The 18,894-nt window shown below is 41.2% G+C and overlaps 1 protein-coding gene across 2 annotated transcripts in view; it reads left to right on the top strand.

Annotated features, from left to right (window-relative positions):
* LOC126391377 (uncharacterized) overlaps positions 1 to 10,548 on the top strand; it is a 54,943-nt gene extending 44,395 nt beyond the window's left edge. The window contains exons 1-3 of one of the 2 annotated variants that reach the window (XM_050046090.1): positions 7,701 to 7,782; positions 7,875 to 7,933; positions 9,689 to 10,548. In XM_050046090.1, the coding sequence (XP_049902047.1) occupies positions 7,739 to 7,782; positions 7,875 to 7,933; positions 9,689 to 10,452 (867 nt within the window). In that variant the 5' untranslated portion in view covers positions 7,701 to 7,738 and the 3' untranslated portion in view covers positions 10,453 to 10,548. Of the gene's footprint in view, positions 1 to 7,700; positions 7,783 to 7,874; positions 7,934 to 9,688 lie in introns of those variants that run through there. The other variant, XM_050046091.1, reaches the window with a different exon arrangement.
* The last annotated feature ends 8,346 nt before the right edge of the window (positions 10,549 to 18,894 follow it).

The raw sequence follows: 18,894 nt of genomic DNA, 5'->3' as shown, positions 1-18,894 counted from the left end.
TATTATCATTAAAATGGTTGTGAAAATAATGAGAGAGTTGTTATATTTATGAAACAATATGCAGCTCAGACAGTGGCAGCTGGCAGAGTTGAATTCTGCCTTCAAGGAATAGTAATTAGGGATGTAGACGGTAAACCTGGAATACATGAAGCATGTGTAGTAGGAAAACATGCAGGATGTACAGGGGAGAAGCCGTGGTAGGATACGCTAATCATTTGAAGTGTAAGAAGTATACAGCCAAGACTTTGTAAAACTATAAATTGACGTGAATATAGTTAACTCACTCATACAGTAAAGTTTCATGTGGATTTGGCACATATTGATTTGCTGCAAGAGTTCAGCTCATCAGAACTTGCTGCTGAGCATTATGAGTATTAGGGCGATGCCTTTGCTTGGGTAGCAAAAACTCTGCTGTTGATTCATCATTACTCTTTTCCTCTTCTATCTCTTGACTAGCTTGCTCGGGTTTCTCGGCCTCTGCAGAACCAGACACAACTAATTAATCTCTGACACTGAGCCGAGCGTGGGGAGATAGTTTGGGACAGCACCATGCAAAGTGGAATCCACCACATCCAAATAAGGCTTGACAGGTGACTGTGTCCCCGATGCAAGCCACTGCATGCATGCTGGAGCCACCCACAAGGGGCACTTGTTTAGGATATCACAAGCAATATTTGCTGACTGCTCCTTTTCCTAATTGGTGTGGAATTTAAAGGAACCATCCTGGTGGTGTCATTGCTAATTATACATTTGGCCTTATAGCATCTTGTTGTTGCCTTTTTTTTACGCTGGTTATGGAAAGCCTGGAGAGAGGGACAGATTGCAAGCAACAGTCTATGTTCAGTTAGTTAAAAGATGAGAAGGCAGGCTCCAAAAAAAGCCTAAATTAATTGTTGTCTCAAATCGCAGGCTCAGCATGCCTGGTGCAGGCGAGCCTCTATAATGAAAGTTGTATGAATAGGAGATGAATTGGAGGGCTTTCTAATTTGGTAATGTGGAAACAAATAGCTTGCTTCCTCTTGTACACAATCACTCTGTCATTTTTGTAGATATCTCACTCAGTGTGTATTTTGACCATTTCTGTCTCGCAGAAACTGTTGCTCCTTGTGTTTGTGTGTGTCTCTGTTCCTCCTTTCCTTTCCCTCGCTCCCTCTGCTGATTGATATTCGTGCTTTAGAGGCAGCCTGAGCCCTAGAGCTCAAAGAGTTCAGTATCTGTTGTCCACGCTGGTGAGAGGAAGAATGTGCAAGCAGCAATGAAATAGTAGACATGTGAAGGGTGAGCAGCCTGAAATTTAAACAGTCACTAAATGCCAGTGTGTTCATCTGATTATTGACAATTTCAAGTTGGAGTTCTTTGTTCCTGTCAAATGCTCAAAAATTACAGAGAAGGAGTCGTTAGCAGTGAAAATCTTAGGCCTCAGGCACCCTCCAACAATGAACATTAAATATCTATTAAAACAAAAAACCATTTAAGTAAAAGCAAATTCTGAATCTAATACATAAAATAGTGCAAGCTCAATGTAGGGCTAAAATGCAAACATAAACAAAATATAATCAAAGTAATGCAAATTTGCAAATTAATAAACATAATTTAAATGGAATGTAAACAAGAATGTTGTGAATATATATGCATAATTAGAAGTAATATATATAGACATTTCGTAATTCCCATGAATTCTGTGCTCCTGTCATCTGAAACACGAGGCTGCTCAAGGTAATCAGAAAAAAACTATACTCATAAAGGCCCGAACATACTCGGGCAGAACGTATGCGGAACGGACTCTGCGAGGAATGTCCGCAGTCATTCGGGGTTTCATAGTCGAGCGCACTTCCGCGTTGTAGTTTCCTGTAAAAATGTCCGTGAAAAATCCCCGCGATGTGAAAAATACATGCCGAGCAGTCACTGGTGCGTGGAGCGGAGTCCGCGCGGTCGTAAAATCTGAGCTTTGTGCGCACAGGGCTTGCGGACGTCCGTTTTGAGTCTGCACGGACCTCCGCGGAGTCCGTTCCGCGTATGTTCCGCCCGAGTATGTTCGGGCCTTAACACTGTTTTGTACTATGTACAAAATCTTAAGTACATACAAACTTACTGTATGAGTTTTCTCCAACAGTATTTGTGTCCACAGTTATGGAGGTCACATGTGGGGTACCGCAAGGCTCCAGCTTGGGACCACTGTTGTTTTTAATTTGTGTTACTGATATCCCAGCAGCAGTGAAATCTAAAGTGATGCGTCACACAGATGATTATACCTTACCAATAACCGGTAATGACACCAGAGTAATACAGGAAACTCTGAGTAGAGAACTATTGCTGGTAAGAGACTACTTGATGGACAACAAAGGCAGAGTCCATTGTATTTGGAACTAAACCTAAGCTTAAGTAAAAGTGATGCAATTATGATAAAGTGTAATGAAAATATTATTGAATCCAATACCAGTGTCAAATCTTTGGAGTCTCTCTCAACCAGTCTCTCTCTGTGGAGGAAATTGTAGCAACAGTCTTATCTGAAATTGCAAAAAAAGAAAAAAAAAAAAAAATAGATTTTTTTTTATCATTACACCAGATTTTTGAATATTAAAGTGAAGAAACTGTTACTTGCTTCATTCATACAATGCTACTACAACTACGCTTGTGCTGCATGGTATTGTTGGCTTCCCCAAAATAATGTCATCAGACAATTGTGCCTTCAGCTGTAATCCTGTACACACTGTGCGTGCATTTTTTATTTTGAAAATAAAATCGTGACAAAAGCATCAGATCGTGCCAGTGCCACTGTCATCAGATACATGCTGAAAACTCCACCCAGGACTCATATACGTCCTGTAGACACGAAGAAAGTTGGATTATGACCCGTTGAAGATTAAGTTTAAGAACAGAAACTTAATCATGTGTTTGATATAGTTCACAAAAAGGCCCCAGAATATATGAACTATCAAACTGACATCATTTGAAGTACCATAACTCTAACAGAAGAGCAAGCATTATATCATGCAGTGTTACTCGTGTTAATGGGTAAATAGCAAAAGCTAATTTTTTCTATACTGGGATCTCCTTATGGAACAGCCTGCATATTAAACAGTTTAAACCATGGGCGTCGGGTTGCAAGGTAGTCGAGTAGGTTAATAATGTAGGCTGTTTGCAAGGATTTGTATGTTTCTATATATTGTCATTTCCATCGAGGGCCACTTTGGAAATAAGTGTTTTTAGTAATGTTTTTAAGTACTATCCTCTGGGATTTTTGTGTCATGGCACTCCTTTAAGTCGTTGTGCTTTTAAATTCAAAATAAAAATCAAATCACAGCTTCTTATTCACCTTAATGTCACCTTACAGCCTCAATAGTGTGATTGAGGTGCTTGATTCTATACAGTTTTAGTGCTATAATGGTACATGGGACCAGTGTACAACTGGGTACTCCTCAGCAGTCACATGCACATCATAAAAAATGACAAACATATGTGAATGTACATTTCTAGAGGCGTTACTGTTCTGGATATGTGCACTTAGTATCAGAGATGAGAAAAAAATGCTTTGGTTGTAATATATGCACTTTGCCTTTAGCTGTTTCTGTATACAAGAAGATTCACTGTAGCACTATTAAGCACTTTAAAATAGCACATAAAAGGTTTGTTATTCCCGACTTTCTGTTTCTCTTGTCGTCTGCAGCCTCAGTATCAGTGATGGAGTCCTGGAGGTAATACTAACGACTAATGCACAACAACATATTAAAGATTGCAAGGCTGCATATACTCTCACTCTTTATCTCTCTCAACTCCTACATACAAACACACAGACACATACACACATACGCCCACACACAACCACTGGAAAAGACACTCTGGCAAATACTGTTTACTGATATGCGGATTGGGTTTAAGAGCGGAACGCTGAGCATTTCAATCTAAACAGTAAACACTCTTAATTGGATTGTGTGCTTATGTGCTTTGATGTGAATCCTCTAAGGACTGTATATTATTAGGCCTAATTGATTCTGATACATATTTACACGAGTTTGGAAAATTAGTCCAAAACAAATGCAAGTGGTTTCATCATGAGTCTAATAGCAGCGCATTACATGCCACCTTTTGGTTGAAGCAGCCATTACTGGAACATCATGCCGCTGCGGTGTCAGAGTTCACCGGTCATTTGGCAGTCCGGTGAGGCTGCTCTGTCTGTGTCAACATCTTGTGGAAATGACACCGCGGACCTCCCGCTCATCACAAATGAGGCCCAGAGGGGATGACGGGAGCCGAGCGTGGGGGCTTGCCGTCAACCGGAGGGTGAGAGGTGGACCCACTGATCTTCTGTTGCTGACCTTGTATACTATCACCTGCCTCCAGAGGTCATGTGTCAAGCGATTCAACCTCGTCCACATGGGATTTAGGTTTGCTTTTGTGTCCCTAGATATGTCACATTGCCAGCACAAGGCAAAACACAGGCACGGTTGCTTTGCTGATGGACACACAGCCACCGCCAGTGTTTATTAGACAATGTGAATGTGTTGGTCTCTGTATTTACAGGGCAGATGGGAAATGTCAAACCATGGTACCAGTGGCATAAAATAATAGTGTTTTGAGTTAAAATTATCATACGTGGAGTCATAATCACAAGAACAAAAGGCGTAACTTTGCACTTTTATAAAAAACATATTTAAATGACTTTATAACACGCCCACAAATCGCCCACATTGTTTCTTTTTTTTTTTTTCTTTTTTAGGCAAGCAGACGTATCTATGATGTGCGGAAGGGACTGTTTTTGTAACAGCCAAGACACAAACTTACCTACACAGGGATGGGGGAAAAACATCGATGCAGCATAGTATCGCTAATTTACTCGTGACAATATTATATGAATACACGGACGCGAAGTGTCAATCTTTTATTGCATACATCATTATTTTTTGCAAATACACATTTTAATACAATGTTTGGTACTAGAATAATAACATTAATTGCTTTTTCGGTCCACTAGATGGTGCTGGAAGGGTGGCATTAATTTGTTACGCCTGGACTTCATGGTCAGTGGATTCATATGTGACTATGACGGCTCATTATCTCACAGAGGACTGGCGACTGGACAGGAGCAATACACGACAGTCACACCGGAGCAAACACTGCAGACCTCCTGCAAAATGCAGCACAAAAATGGGGGATTGTGGCTGTAACAGACAACGCTTCTAACATGGGTGTTGCCATTCACTTAGCAGGATACCTGCATGTGAAGTGTTTCCCTCACGCACTTGGCCTCGCAGAAGGCCTTAAATCTGCTGACAGTTCAGTTTGTCAAGTGTATGCAGCATTTCTGATAGGTTTTATGATGGTGTTGGTCAGTCTGTCTGCTTTGCATCACATTTTGCTGCAATAGAAATGATTAAAGTCAGATGAACAGACCGAAAACTTTATCTCATGAAAAACCAATGTTGAGAAAGTTTTCCTTTCTGTAAATAATTTGCAGTTGGGAAAAAGGGTAATATATCCCAATATATTGCAACAAATTGTATCGCAATATCGTGATAACATTGTGTTTCAACAACAAGATTTTTTTCGGCAATCCCCCATTCCTGTGCTGCATTTTGCAGCAAGTCTGCAATGTTTGCTCCGGTGTGACTTTCGTGCACTGCTGTAGTTTGGAGAATGTGAGACAGCAGTTGCCAGTTCTCTGTGAGATAATGTGCCGTTATATTCACATATGAATCCACTGACCTTTAAGCTCAGGCATCACAAGTTAATGCCACCCTTCCTGCTGTACTCAGATTCCTCAACTCTATGCTTTACTTCTCTGTAGAACTTGGGTGCTGCTATGTCAGTGAAAAAACATTGGGACAGAGTCATGTACACATGCTAAAAACACTGGAACTATGTGTTCTTAGCATGTAAGGAAAGCCTTTGATTTCATGAACGTTGTATGGACACAGATCTTTGCACATGGAGCAGGTGATGGACTATTATTTTCTTAGCCTTCTCAGAGTTGGATGGTAGTTTTGTCAAACTAAGTGTGTCCGTTGGTTGATTTTTCGGCAGAGCGGGTTTAACGTTAGCTTGGCTGTCAGCGGCTAACGCTATCTCTGGATGGTGGAGTGTGAGGTGAGCCCTCATGTTCGTAGTATTCCCAGAGTATTCTCATATGACACTGCTTGCAAATCGCTCATGTCATATCCAAGTCCTCCTTTGCTTCTGTTTTAAGAAATCCTAAATAAGTCCAGATGTTTGATTTAAACGCCATTTCTGATTTCTTTCTCTGGTTCCTCCATCTCTGTTTTGATGAACCTCTGCCAAATGCCAACTGAGTCCTCTGCTGACCTCACCAGGAAATAAAAACATCAGCACCATCTAGTGGGCCAAAAAAGCAATTGATTTTATTATTCAAGTACCAAAAGATGTATTAAAATGTGTATTTGCAGTAACTAATAATGTAAATAATAAAGATTGATGCTTTGCGTCTGTGTATTGATACAGTATCGTCACACAAAGTATCGTGATACTACGCTGTATTGACTTTTTTCTCCACCCTAAATAGAAACCCAAGTCAAATAGCAAAGTCCAAGAAAAGTCAAGTCCATCTTAAACCAAAAAAAAACAAACAAAAAAAACCAGATGGTCTTCGAAGCGCAGCAGCAGAGTTTGAGGTCTGTAGGTTGATTTAGGGTTGGCGCCACTTTTTGCCAGGGTGACACTGTGGTGGGAAAATAACGTGAGCTCCTCAGCCAAGCGGGCGTGCACGTCTTTGGTTTCACATCACCTGTGATTTAAATTCCATTACTTGCTGTGCCACACTTCAAATAAAGCTCGAGCCTATTAATTACCAAAGTATGGGTTCAGGGTAAAGGTGAACGTGCAATTACAGAATTAAATCAAGCCCCCGTTTAGCTTGTCAGTCCTGACAGAAATAATTTGAGTGAATTATTAAATGCTTCCACCACTTTCTGCTGCTTCATTGTCGGCTCAGACATACTGCAAGAATCTGAGCTCTGCTCCTTTCTCTTTTAAAGTGCTTTTCTTACAAATAGTCTTAAACTGTACGTGTTTATGAAAAGCAAAATAAAAAAATAAAAAAACCTCTGATATTGCTATGCCTCCAAATGCTTTCTGTGTTTCTTGAACCGTATAATAAAGGAGGCCAGGCTTAATGAGATCATTTTAAATTTGTGGTGGTTATGGTAATCATGCAGAAATTGTATATCATTATCAAGGTTTTAGGTCTAATGATTTAGAAGTTGTAATTAGCTACCTGTTCAGGTAATTTAAAGTTCTGAGGTGATGTTCTTAATTATGCTCAGATTGAAAAATAGATCATATTCAAATTATATCAAAGGATTCTGCTGGCACCCATTTACACTTCTCATTTTTTGACTTTACCTTTGTTGTTGGGACTAAATAAGGGATCACAAATTGGACTGAACCATAAATATTTGTATGACTCTCCACCCCACCCCACCCCACCCACCCCTGTCGCACAGCCATGTTTTAAATGTTTGTTCCACTAAAATGAAAAATAACCAAAATGTCTTGTTTTGTCAAATTCTGCTGCGAGCAGGCATTTTAACTAATTGCCTGTAATGAAGCAATTTGCCAGCGGCTGACTGGATTCAGTGGTTGGGTTTTGGTCTCTATGACAACCAGCTGTCTGTAATTAGTAAATCAAGCCTGGGTGAGGTTTTGGGCAGTCAGAGTGGCTGCAAAAGAAGTCAAGAGTGGCAAGTGTTTGCAGTAATTGCGTTGCCGTGAAGTTTATGCTGATATGGCTGCAGGCATGTGTGTACCACTACTGATGGTTCTTCTCAGGTCTTTTAAAAATTAATGTTTCCTGTGGATAAAAAAATCATAGCTGCTCAGTGCAGTGCTCTTTGTCTGACTCTGTTTGTTGTCTTTTGCAGCACCGTCATGCTTCACTCTGTGTCAGCTGGAGGTGTGTATTGTGCTAAAACAGCCAGAGGTATGTAGTGAGATTTGATTGATGTTAGTACTTTTTATAATTACCCATTAGCGGGTTTATTTGACATTTCAAAACAATGAAACCGCTCACAGAGAGTAAATACAGTCTGCTATAGAGATGCAGAGATAGTGAAACTCTGGGCCCATACTGATGTGTGAAATAACAATTTGGGCATTATCTATACTGATGTTTCTGGTGTTGGTGTTTATTTTGTTTTTGTTGTTATTTATTGTCCCTTTTGTGCCAGGGAAACAAAGAAATATTTGTTATTCTCTATTTATTTAGTAGTTTTATGCCTCTTTATGATCAGTTTGTGTTTCTTTGTGTTTGTTTTGTGTCTCTTTGTGGCTGTTTTGTCTGTCCATGTGGTTGTTTTGTGTCTCCTTGTATTGATTTTGGATCTCTCTGAGGCAGCTTTGCATCATTTTTTGGTTGTTTTGTGTCTCTTTACAAAATAACTGAACTGTTTTAAAGTCATTCAGCCCTTCATTACACTACCTTTTGAATGAACAGAAATTCAATTATACACATTTGTGAAACAACCAATAATATAACCTTCTTTCACAGGACACATTTTGCAGCCTCTGTTAGCTGTTAGCTCTGGCCACCGGTTGCTAACAGCTAATGTTAACCAGCTCTCCTCATGTCGATATCAACACAGATTTGTTGCTCATTATGTCGCATTACAGAGAATCAATAAGGTGCGTTACCTGGCACACACCAGTAGTGAATTTACTATGTTCTTTTGTCGCAAGGATATCCCCGGGAAGATCTCTTTTCATCCTTAACATTTTTTCTATTGTCCCCAAGACAATGGTAGTTTTGAGCACTGCTTTGTAGACTGCACAAAATTGACGTGACGCATTGAAAAATCATCGGCCACTTCCATCTGTGAATGCCATCTTATTCCCTGTGAGGCCGATGGCAGTCAACAAGGGGAACATCGGCTGATGAACAAATTAACTTTATTTATATAGCACCTTTCATGCAGCAACGGAATAAAACCATACAATTATACAACACTCATTCAAGGAGATATGAGAAGAATAAATACATTAATCAATAATTAATCAAATAATGAAAATGCATAGTAGGTATAATAAACAGAAAGCTGCTAGTTATCGACTGTATTAAAAAGATATGTTTTGAGTCGTCATTTAAAACTGTCCACTGATTCAGCAAGTCTGATATTTAAAGGCAGGGTGTTCTGTATTTTTGGGGCGTAGTAGCTAAAAGAAGCATTCCCCAAGATTTTTGTACGAACATTAGGAATGGTTAAAAGAGGGTCTTAACTTGGAGAGGGTTCATAGAGGGACATAAGGTGATAGGGAATCTGTAACATAGGAGGGGGCGATGCCATTAAGAGCCTTAAAAACCAATAGAAGGATTTTAAAATCATTTCTAAAAGATACTGGGAGCCAATGTAGGTTATGTAAAACAGGAGATATATGGTGTTTCTTTTTAGTTTTTGTTAAAACCCTGGCAGGCCAGTGTATAGAGTATTACAGTTGTCAAGACGACTGGAAACAAAAGCATGAACAAGCTTCTCAGCATTTTGATGGCTAAGCTATAGCTATATTGTGTCAATAATAAAAAGCATTAAGCAGCAGCAATAAAAATGAGCTTTAAAATTGAGTTCAGAATCTAAAATGACACCCAAATTTCTTACTGACCCAGTTTAGTGATACCATTGTGCAGCCAATAAATCATTGCATTCCTAGTTTGTTAATACGTCTGTGTGTTGTTCTGCCGTAGCCCGTGCAGCTGCCCTGGGTTTGGATTTTCCTGGAGTCCATGGAGCCCCTGATCTCCATGGACCAGCCCCCCACAGGATGCCGTTTGGTCCTCAGCCTTACGATGACAGTGATCCTGAATTGGATGAGACTGGACCTAACGTGGCCTCCTACAGTCAAAGTCAACCAGAAGTGCGATCCCTACATGACAGGATACAGAAACAGGCTCACCCCAGGAGTTGGCATGGCACTTACAGTCCAGTTCAAAGTGACTACACCACCGACCAAGTGCTTAGCCCTCCCAGAGGACGCTCAGTTATTAACCGCAAGTCCAATTTTGAGGAGGTCAAGCATGTTGCCCCCCCAACTCTGACTGCAGCCCGGGGCCAGCCTGACCTTGTGAATTGGGATCCTCAAGGTCGCAACAAGCCGCTCTCATTTGTCTACAATGAGCACGACCTTGCTGTTGACGAGTCTGTCCCAAATAGACGTGGCATGTCTCTGAGTGGGCTCTCCCTGCCCAGAAGCAGGGGTCACGGCGCTCACCAGAGGGGTCTAACTGGAAACGGCCCGGGAAGAGGAGTCCCTGTCCTCGGTTCATCCGGCATCACTGACAAAGACCGCGTCAGAGCGATGACTAGAAGTGCTGCTGTCGGTAGACTGAACAGGATTAGGTTCTCTGGCCATCTTGCTCAGCCGCTGCGCAGACGCCTCAATGTCAAACAGTTTTTTCAAGGTAACCCCGCCCTGAGACATCTGACGAGAAGCGAAATCAGGTCCAGTTAGAATAAGTCACTGAGCTAAAGGGTCTGACACATAACCTGGCTGTCTTGTCAAATCCTGTGAGGAGTTCTTAAAGTTAACAGGCGAGCATTTTGTGAAGGGAAAAACAATGATTTCAGAATCCATTTGTCTGGTTTTCTCTAACCTTTACTGCAAGAAACAATGTCCAACTTATCTGTGTACAAGCTCCTGCATTGTTGCTTCCTCACCTGTAGCTCTAAGACAAGTCACAGCTTACATTCTCTCCTGAATATAAAACTACTAATGGTTATATTTCTGAGTGTCTCTCTGCCTTTTGTCCTCCTCCCCTCATCATAACGTCTCACTGAGGCCTGGATGTTACTAGAGTGCCATCTGTTGGCGCTAAAGGGAACTGCAGGTATCCTTTTGGCTCACTTTGTTGAACACAGGTGCTGCGTAACAGAAGGTCAGCTTTTGACAAATCCCCTAATCTGTTTACAATCTGTTGTTTGCAAGTACTACTAGTGGTTATGCTAATTTGTCCAAATAGCCTTGGTCTTTCAACGATGGCATGTTTCACCAGCGCTCTGACATTTCTAACAGAGACAATGAGGTGTTAAAATGCAGCCCTAGATCTGGAATTTGAGTCCCCTGGTGTCAATAAATACAAAATATTTACCATCACTCTAATTCTTTTTACAAAGCAGAGCAACAGCTAAAGGCACAGATGGATTTCTGAGACCAGACTAATTGTAGAAAAGCTTTATAAGTCCCCCCCCCCCCCCCCCCTGGCTTTGATTCCTCATTGAAAGACATTTAAGAGTGTGAAATGGAAGGCGGGTTAGGTTGTTCAGTGATTGACCAATAAATCAATCAATCAGGAGCCAGAGAGAGAGAGTCGGTTATGAGCACTCATCTAGAACGTGTAAAAGGAAATGAGTGACAGAACAAAGTAAAGCAATCAACTGTTTATGGGGAGCGGGAAGGCAGGCAGTGAGGAGCGGCCATACATCATACAAGATGTCAGGCTGGGCAGAGAGAAGGGACATTGAGCAGCCGTAGGCAGCTCGCAGGAAGCCCACCTGAAGACCACACATTTTGAACATGTCGGGTTACATTCAAAACCAGAAGCAGAGTATATGTTGCATGAATTATTTTAATGTCAAGATTTAGGTGCAGTATGAGACTCTGAAAGAGGCTCCACCACCTCTCCTACATAGGAGCAACACACACAGACTTTGTGGTGGTTTTGCGAACCCTTACATATCTTTTTGTTATGTGTCTCTTTGTGGTCATTCAGTGTCGTCTTGTGTTTGTTTTGTGTCTCTTTGAGGCAACTCTCTTTTTTGGTTGTTTTGTCTCTTTGTAGTAATTTTGTGTGTCTGTGGTTGTTTGTGATTTCTGTCTTTGTGGTCACTTTGTATCTCCTTGAGGTTGTTGCGCCTCTCTTTTTGGTCATTTTGTGTCTCTTCGTGGTTGTTTTAAATGTCCTTGAGGTTGTTATGTGTCTCTTAATGGACATTTTGTGTCTCCTTGAGGTCATTTTGTGTGTCTCTGTGGTTGTTTTCCATCTCTTTGTGGTGGTTGTTGTGTGTCTTTGGGGTTGTTTTCCATCTCTTTGTGGTTGTTGTTGTTGTTGTGATTTTGAGTAGTCAGTATGTGTAATTTGAGTGAGGGGGGTGGTGATACTTGGGGATCATTGGGCCTGTACCTAATAGGCCTGTTGAATAATACATCCATGATCTCAGTGTATCACAAGAACCATAAAGCCAAATATACTTACCCTTCTAGCACAGGATTTCAGCCGGGCCTCGCTGTCACTGATTGCCACACACTCACTTCCTATGACACCCTGCAGTTGTTCGCCTCCTTACCCACAATCAATGACTTAATGACCCCTTGTACAGTTTGAAAAAGGAGGGCGAAAATCAGAGCAGGTAGGAGAATCAGCTGGGTATAAACCTGTGGGTTGTAGCAACCTAAGATAAAACACAGAGCGCACATCGCCAGCAGCTTGCTGGTTTAATGTCACAACATGCCAGATAGAAGGTTCATTAGCATGACTTGACTGACAACTAAGTCTGACATCTCTTTATATCAGATCCTCTCCCTTTGCATCACAGTTTAACTCAACTATTACACCGAGGCAGATGAGATGATTGACAACAAATCTCACACAGAGAGTGGTACACCCCAGAAACAGATATGATTAATTTACATGAACAGAGGGAGTGACAGTAGAGCTGAAACTAATGAGTATTTTAACTGTTTATCTTTATATTATTTTCTCAGGTAATCGATTGGTTGTTTCGTCTGTAATAAATGGTGAAAATGTTGATTAGTGTTTCCCAAAGTCCAGACGACATCCTCAGAGGTCTTGTTAACACCCTAAAGATATTTAGTTTACTGTCACAGGTGAGTAAGGAAGCCAGATTTAGAACATTTTGGCTTTTTTTAATCACTCAAACCGAATAATTGAGTATCAAATTAGCAGTTAATTTTACAATTGCAATCGATTTTTGAGGCTGTGGTTTGTGGTGTTGCACTGCTACATATTGTTTTGCTACTTTTTCCAGTAAAACACCACCGTAAACTGCCTGTTTGTCCACATGATGGATAAAATAACAAGAATATTACTGTTATATTGCTGTTTTATTGTGAGGTGGTGAGGCACTTCTTATTTCCTCACAGCCCTGAACAGTGACTACTTTTGTGCAGTTTGAAAAAGGCAAATGAAACAATGAATGCTCCGAAATAGCTCACTGGGCATATTTAGAAATGAGCAGCGGTAAATGATAAATAACACTGCAGACAGGCCACACAAACAGTCGCAGCCCTCTGGTTTGTCATTAAATAAAGTTTCTGGTTTCACATGCTGGCGCTCCCCATGAGCTGGCGTCCCCAACAGAATTCAACAAAACGCTCCATAGACCAGTTTAGTTCTGATGTCAGTCGGATCATTGTCCACACACCAACACACAGTAAAACTTTATAGAGCCCACAGAGACAGTCGTGCCACTCAACTTAGTGTCCAGTGGAGCTTGGACCGTTTATGTTGTTGGCTTTAGGCGACTAAGTTTTACAAGTGTTTTCCAAAGCTCGACTAAATGTCTTAAATGTCTAAAGTTTGTATATGAACACTATAAAGTTAATCCAGGGACACAGACAACATGTATACTTAATCAGTGCATGATAAATCAGAACAGACTGTAGTGCATACCGTTGTGTGAAGGTGCATTCAGGCGTTTGTTGGAAGTTTGAAATACTTGACATCACATGGGATGAAGAAATGAAAACCACAAAAACATCAAGGATGACATAATAAATTCCAGATTGTTGTTTTTTCAGTTGTGAAACACTTTATACACATTATGAGTTTGTTGTCCGTCATACATATCTAACATTTTTTAGTTTCTGCCACTTAATGTGCAGGTTTGTCACAATATATAACAATTCTTACTTTATCTCACTGTTGTTTCCTTTTTGTTTATTTGGCATTGAACCTTTTTTCTTGTTACTACATATATTAATTATTTATAGTTTATGTCATTTTCGTTTATAATTTCTGTCAGTGTGGTTTTTGTCTAGTACATCACGTGACCCTCTTAAATTGCACACCTGTTTCCAAAGCATTTTACACCCTGATGAAGACTCTCGAAACGCGTTGATTTATCCATGTATTGGTAAAGGATTTTTAACTACAGTCACAGTGCCTTAGATGCATTTTTGGACTGCCTGCCTGTACTATAGACTTTTACACTGAGTGAGCTGGCCAGTCGTTGTTTTTAATCTTTATGTGACTATTTGCACCATCCTTGAACAGCACCTGATTTTTTTACAACTACCCACACAGAGCCTTAACCCACCCAGTGCAGCACTCCCTATTTTTTCCTCGTGATCCTAGATATACTATCAACAAACCAACACAACTGACACCTAAATAAGTAATAAATAAGTCAAACATCCAAAAAAATATAAGAAAACTAATCACATGCAAATTACCTGAGCTGTTAAAATTGCTGTTTGCCAAAATGTACCCATAGGTTCAAGCGCAAAACAACCCTGACTAAGGACGGTGCTTTTGCCATTTTAACATCTACAGTAGCCTGTGTGCTTTGACAAATACCAATGGTAGTTTTTAACATCTGTTGATGTCAAATTATATCAGTGTGTATCAGAGGTAAACTAAGCCGGCACAGTGTGGTGAAGCTCATTTCCTGCTCGAGACACCCACAATTAACGACAAAGTAGAGACTTAATAAACACTTGTTTAACAAACCCTTAACAGTCTTCTCTGTTGATGGTTGCCAAACTTTGGGTTTGGACCCACCGAGGGCTTCACAGATAAATCTAATGGGACACTAAATTGTTTAAATATTAGTGATACACGCCTTTCTCTTCTCTATTTTTTTTTTCTTATGAAACACTGTGTACTTTCACTTCTCAAAGACACTGAAAATTGCACAAATAAACCACTCCCAAGGAGGCAAAACTCTGTCCATAATGATAATAACTTGTGATAAAGAGTCACACACAGACATTATTTTAAAGGGTCACATGCCATTAAAGTTAAGAATTACTGCTGTGTTTCAGTGTGGCAAAACTTGGCCTCGAAAATGTAGAATTCCTCAACACTTTGAAACATATGCTTATTTAACTTTTTCTGCCACACAAACAAATCCCACCACGGTTTCATCACCGCTCTGCCATGTCCTGAGTGTGTTACGCTACACGTTTCGTAACACACACCTCTTTCAAAGCAACCTCCGCCGTCTGCCTTTACACAATCCCATGAGTGGTGGTTAATAAGAACGTGTGTTTGTGCTCGTGTGTTTGTGCGGGTTTTGTAATGTGTGTGTTTCCTCCCGGTGTCCCTGTGCTCTCCTCTTGTTGTCCCACACAAGGCTCTCTGTGAGCCCACTATAGCCTGCCAGCACAACTGACCTGTGGTAAGGGGGAAATCAATAGTCAATTCCATTTTGCAGCCAGCGTGTGACAGGTACTAGATAGGAGTGGATTGGGTGCATGTAAGGAGCAAGAGCGTGAGTCGGCGCATGACTGACCCTCTCTCTCCTCTCTCTCTCTCTCTCTTTCAGTGTCCCATTGTCTCCCTCGACCAAGTACAGAAACTCGGGTATGTGGACACATTAATGTTGAATACAACGAATGATTGTGGTTATAATCAGAGTCAATATTATATTCTAAGTACCATCACTGCACAAGGAGTTTAAGCTGTGTAAGTGATGCAGACACATTATGATAGAGACATTACATTAGTGTGAATTAAACACATATGCCAGGACACAAACAGCATCCACACATGTTCTGACTGTAACAGTGATAATGGACTCATTCACCTTCCACACTGTCACTTCTCAGGACATATGGCTGCTCCATCTGGGGGCTTTCATAATGTGGGCAGCTAGTAGATCGCAAACATGGGCCTTTACTGCAGAATATGTACAGTTTCAGAGGTCTGGAGAAATGTATCAGTCCAATACTTTGGCCTAGAATAAAATATCTCTCATTTTAGTGAAGTATCACAGACTCCCCCTGGTAACCTCCCGACGTTTCCTCTAGACATTCATGTCCCAGATAAATTGTGGTAACTTTTAAGATTCCTTAAAGACCCTGCGCAAACACACACCCTGTCCACTGCTGACAAGGGAGTCAGTAAATTCAGCACAGTCTGTACACACCCTCACAATCCTAAAATGAGGTCCGATCAGGTTGATTAAATGAAAACACCAGTGACTGTGTGGAGCTTTAAAGTTTCCTTTAGCACCACCTTCAAGTCCCAAGTTTTCCATCACTTTGGTTTATGATGAAATACCTGCAACACTAATGAACTAATGAACCATCTTTTCAACTCACCCTCCCACCCTCAAGTGGTATTACTGGCACCACTGTTGCAAAGACAACCAAGTTACTTTTCTTTTTCCTCAGAGCCAAATAACTACCACGGTTTCCACAGTTACTCCACCCCCACTGGAAATGGGGATAGCTACCAATATTCATTCATTCATTCATTTTCCGTAACTGCTTATCAAGTTAGGGGTTTACTGGGGTGCTGGAGCCTATCCCAGATGACACTGGGCGAGAGGCAGGGTACACCCTGGACAGGTCACCAGACTATCACAGAGCTGACACATAGAGACAGACAACCATTCACACAACAGTCACACCTACGGGCAATTTTGAGTCACCAATTAACATAACCTGCATGTCTTTGGACTGTGGGAGGAAGCCGGAGTACTCAGAGAAAACCCACGCGAGGTTGACGCACTTCCTCTGTGCTATAAATTGAGCCTTCATTTTCCTGGGTAAATGCTAGAATGTACTCAACAGATGAGGTGTTTTGCCAAAGTGCCAACTTTGAGTGAAACCCTGCACTCATCATTGTCACCTTTTATCCAGCCATCCAATCACAGTGAAGGAGAGGCAGGGCACAATACTACAAAGACCAGTCATCACATCCTACATGTACAAGTGCTGAGCAACAGCTGCAGTGGAGAAGAAATATAGTGATATACTGTATAAATGTTAACAAATGTTTCCTTTCATGAAGCCACATAGACCTGCAGGTCCATCCTCTCTCCCTGCGTGCTTCAGCCTTCCCTTCATACACAGCAAGTACTTGTGGATATTCTGTATCACAGCAACCAGAAGCAACCAAAGCGTCTCACTAGAAAAAATGCTTCGCCTCCAAAGAGCTCTCAAGCGCTCCTAGCTGGACCACTTGCAGTTTTCAGTTGACTAGAAATGCTGCGGTGGACACAGGTCCTGAGGGTAAGGGCAAAGAGGTCATGGTTAGGGTTAGCATGTGCCAATCACAGCACAAGCGGGCAAAACTAGGCAAAACACTGTCGTTCAGTGGATACATTCTAGCATCTACCATTGTACCTGTTGGCAGACAGAATAGCATAGTGAAAGCAAAGCTTACAGGGAACCAGTCTAAATGATGATGGTGTCATTTTTCTGTAGCGCTTACACTGTGCATCAGCATTCACTTCATTATGATAAGTTAAAGCAAAAAAACTCGTTTCCTCTAGCATTTTCACTGCTGATGATATTTCATGCACATCCCCCCCTGGAGTCAGTAACTACAGCTGTGAGGCTGGTATTGAGTATTTAATAGCATATAAATGTCTCTGACTCACAGCTCTGAGGTCAAAGGTCTGATCTGAAAACACGTTCAGGTCTTATTAGAAAAAGAAAAAACAGTGTATTGATTTTTCCTCGTGGGGTTGTGTGGAGTGGGACAGCATTGTTTCCAAAGAAGGCACTGGGCCATAATATTTTTGGATTTGAGTGTGAGCCTCCATGATTAGCAGAAGCCATGATTACAGCGGTTGTGATTGCAGTTAACCACTGTAATTCTCTGTATAATAGTAGATAGATATTCCCAGCAGTGACTAATTCGGGGTTAGTCACATCTTTAATGTGAATAGGAATCTAAAGAGGAGACAGCGTTCTATTAAGTACAGTACAAGAACCGTAATCAAACCTAGCAAAGCTTCATCAGTTCAACTTAGCTTCGGGGCCCTAAGCTAATTTTACTGCTCACTGAAACGTAGCATGTAATACCCAGTGGATGGAGAGCACTTCGTTCATTACTGCTGATTAGGAAAAAAGATCAAGCAAAATATGTCAACGCATGATAACCAGTTAATGTATTTTTAATTAGTGACTGCTCCTCTTTTCTCCCGTTGATTCCTATTCACAAACCTACCACTGCGTGCATTTAATTCCTCCTCCAGCGGCCTCTTGATTAACAGTTAGCTTCCATTATGTTTTCTTGAGAGCGGCCGAGTGACCGAGCAGGGATGTGGCCGTTAGATTAAAAGTTGAGTGGGTGAGCTCACTGGCTCGCCAGCTCGCGCACCATTTTAAATGAGGCTTCAGCCAGAGAATCATTTTACAATTTAATAAGCTAATAAACGTGATATGGCAAGTAGTTTCAAGTGCCCTTGGGGGGTCAAGGCACAGTTTACAATCCCATTTAAGAGCTTGTTCTATTACCATGCTGACAAAGGCTTGGGCAGGCTCGGGGAGGGAGATGACTGCGTTTTGAAGCAGCCGCGGTGAAACAGCAGATCTGCTACTTCAAAGGTCACACTCAACACAGGGGGGTCAGCCTGAACCAGACTTATTGCATTCCTCAAGACGGCTCCCCAGAGTCATATTGCAGGGTGTTTGACAGCCGCCGTATTAACACCCTGTGGGAACAGACCATTAAATGAAGTTGAAAGGCCTCCGTACTCTCACACAAGCAGAGGCCAGACACCTGTCCAGAAATTGCTTCAAACTGAGATGTAATGACTATTCTTACTCCATCAGCTATCACAAATGAAACATATAGTATAATCTAGTGTCTAGAGATACTGGAATTTTACTTTCGATTCAGTACCTTGAAAAATATCAACTTTCAAATACAATAGGGGAAAATTTACATTGAATTTACAAAAAATGTAAAATTATTGT

Source organism: Epinephelus moara, chromosome 6, assembly GCF_006386435.1.
Source record: "Epinephelus moara isolate mb chromosome 6, YSFRI_EMoa_1.0, whole genome shotgun sequence".
NCBI classification, from domain to species: Eukaryota; Metazoa; Chordata; class Actinopteri; order Perciformes; family Serranidae; genus Epinephelus; species Epinephelus moara.
This window is presented reverse-complemented; position numbering and strand designations above follow the sequence as displayed.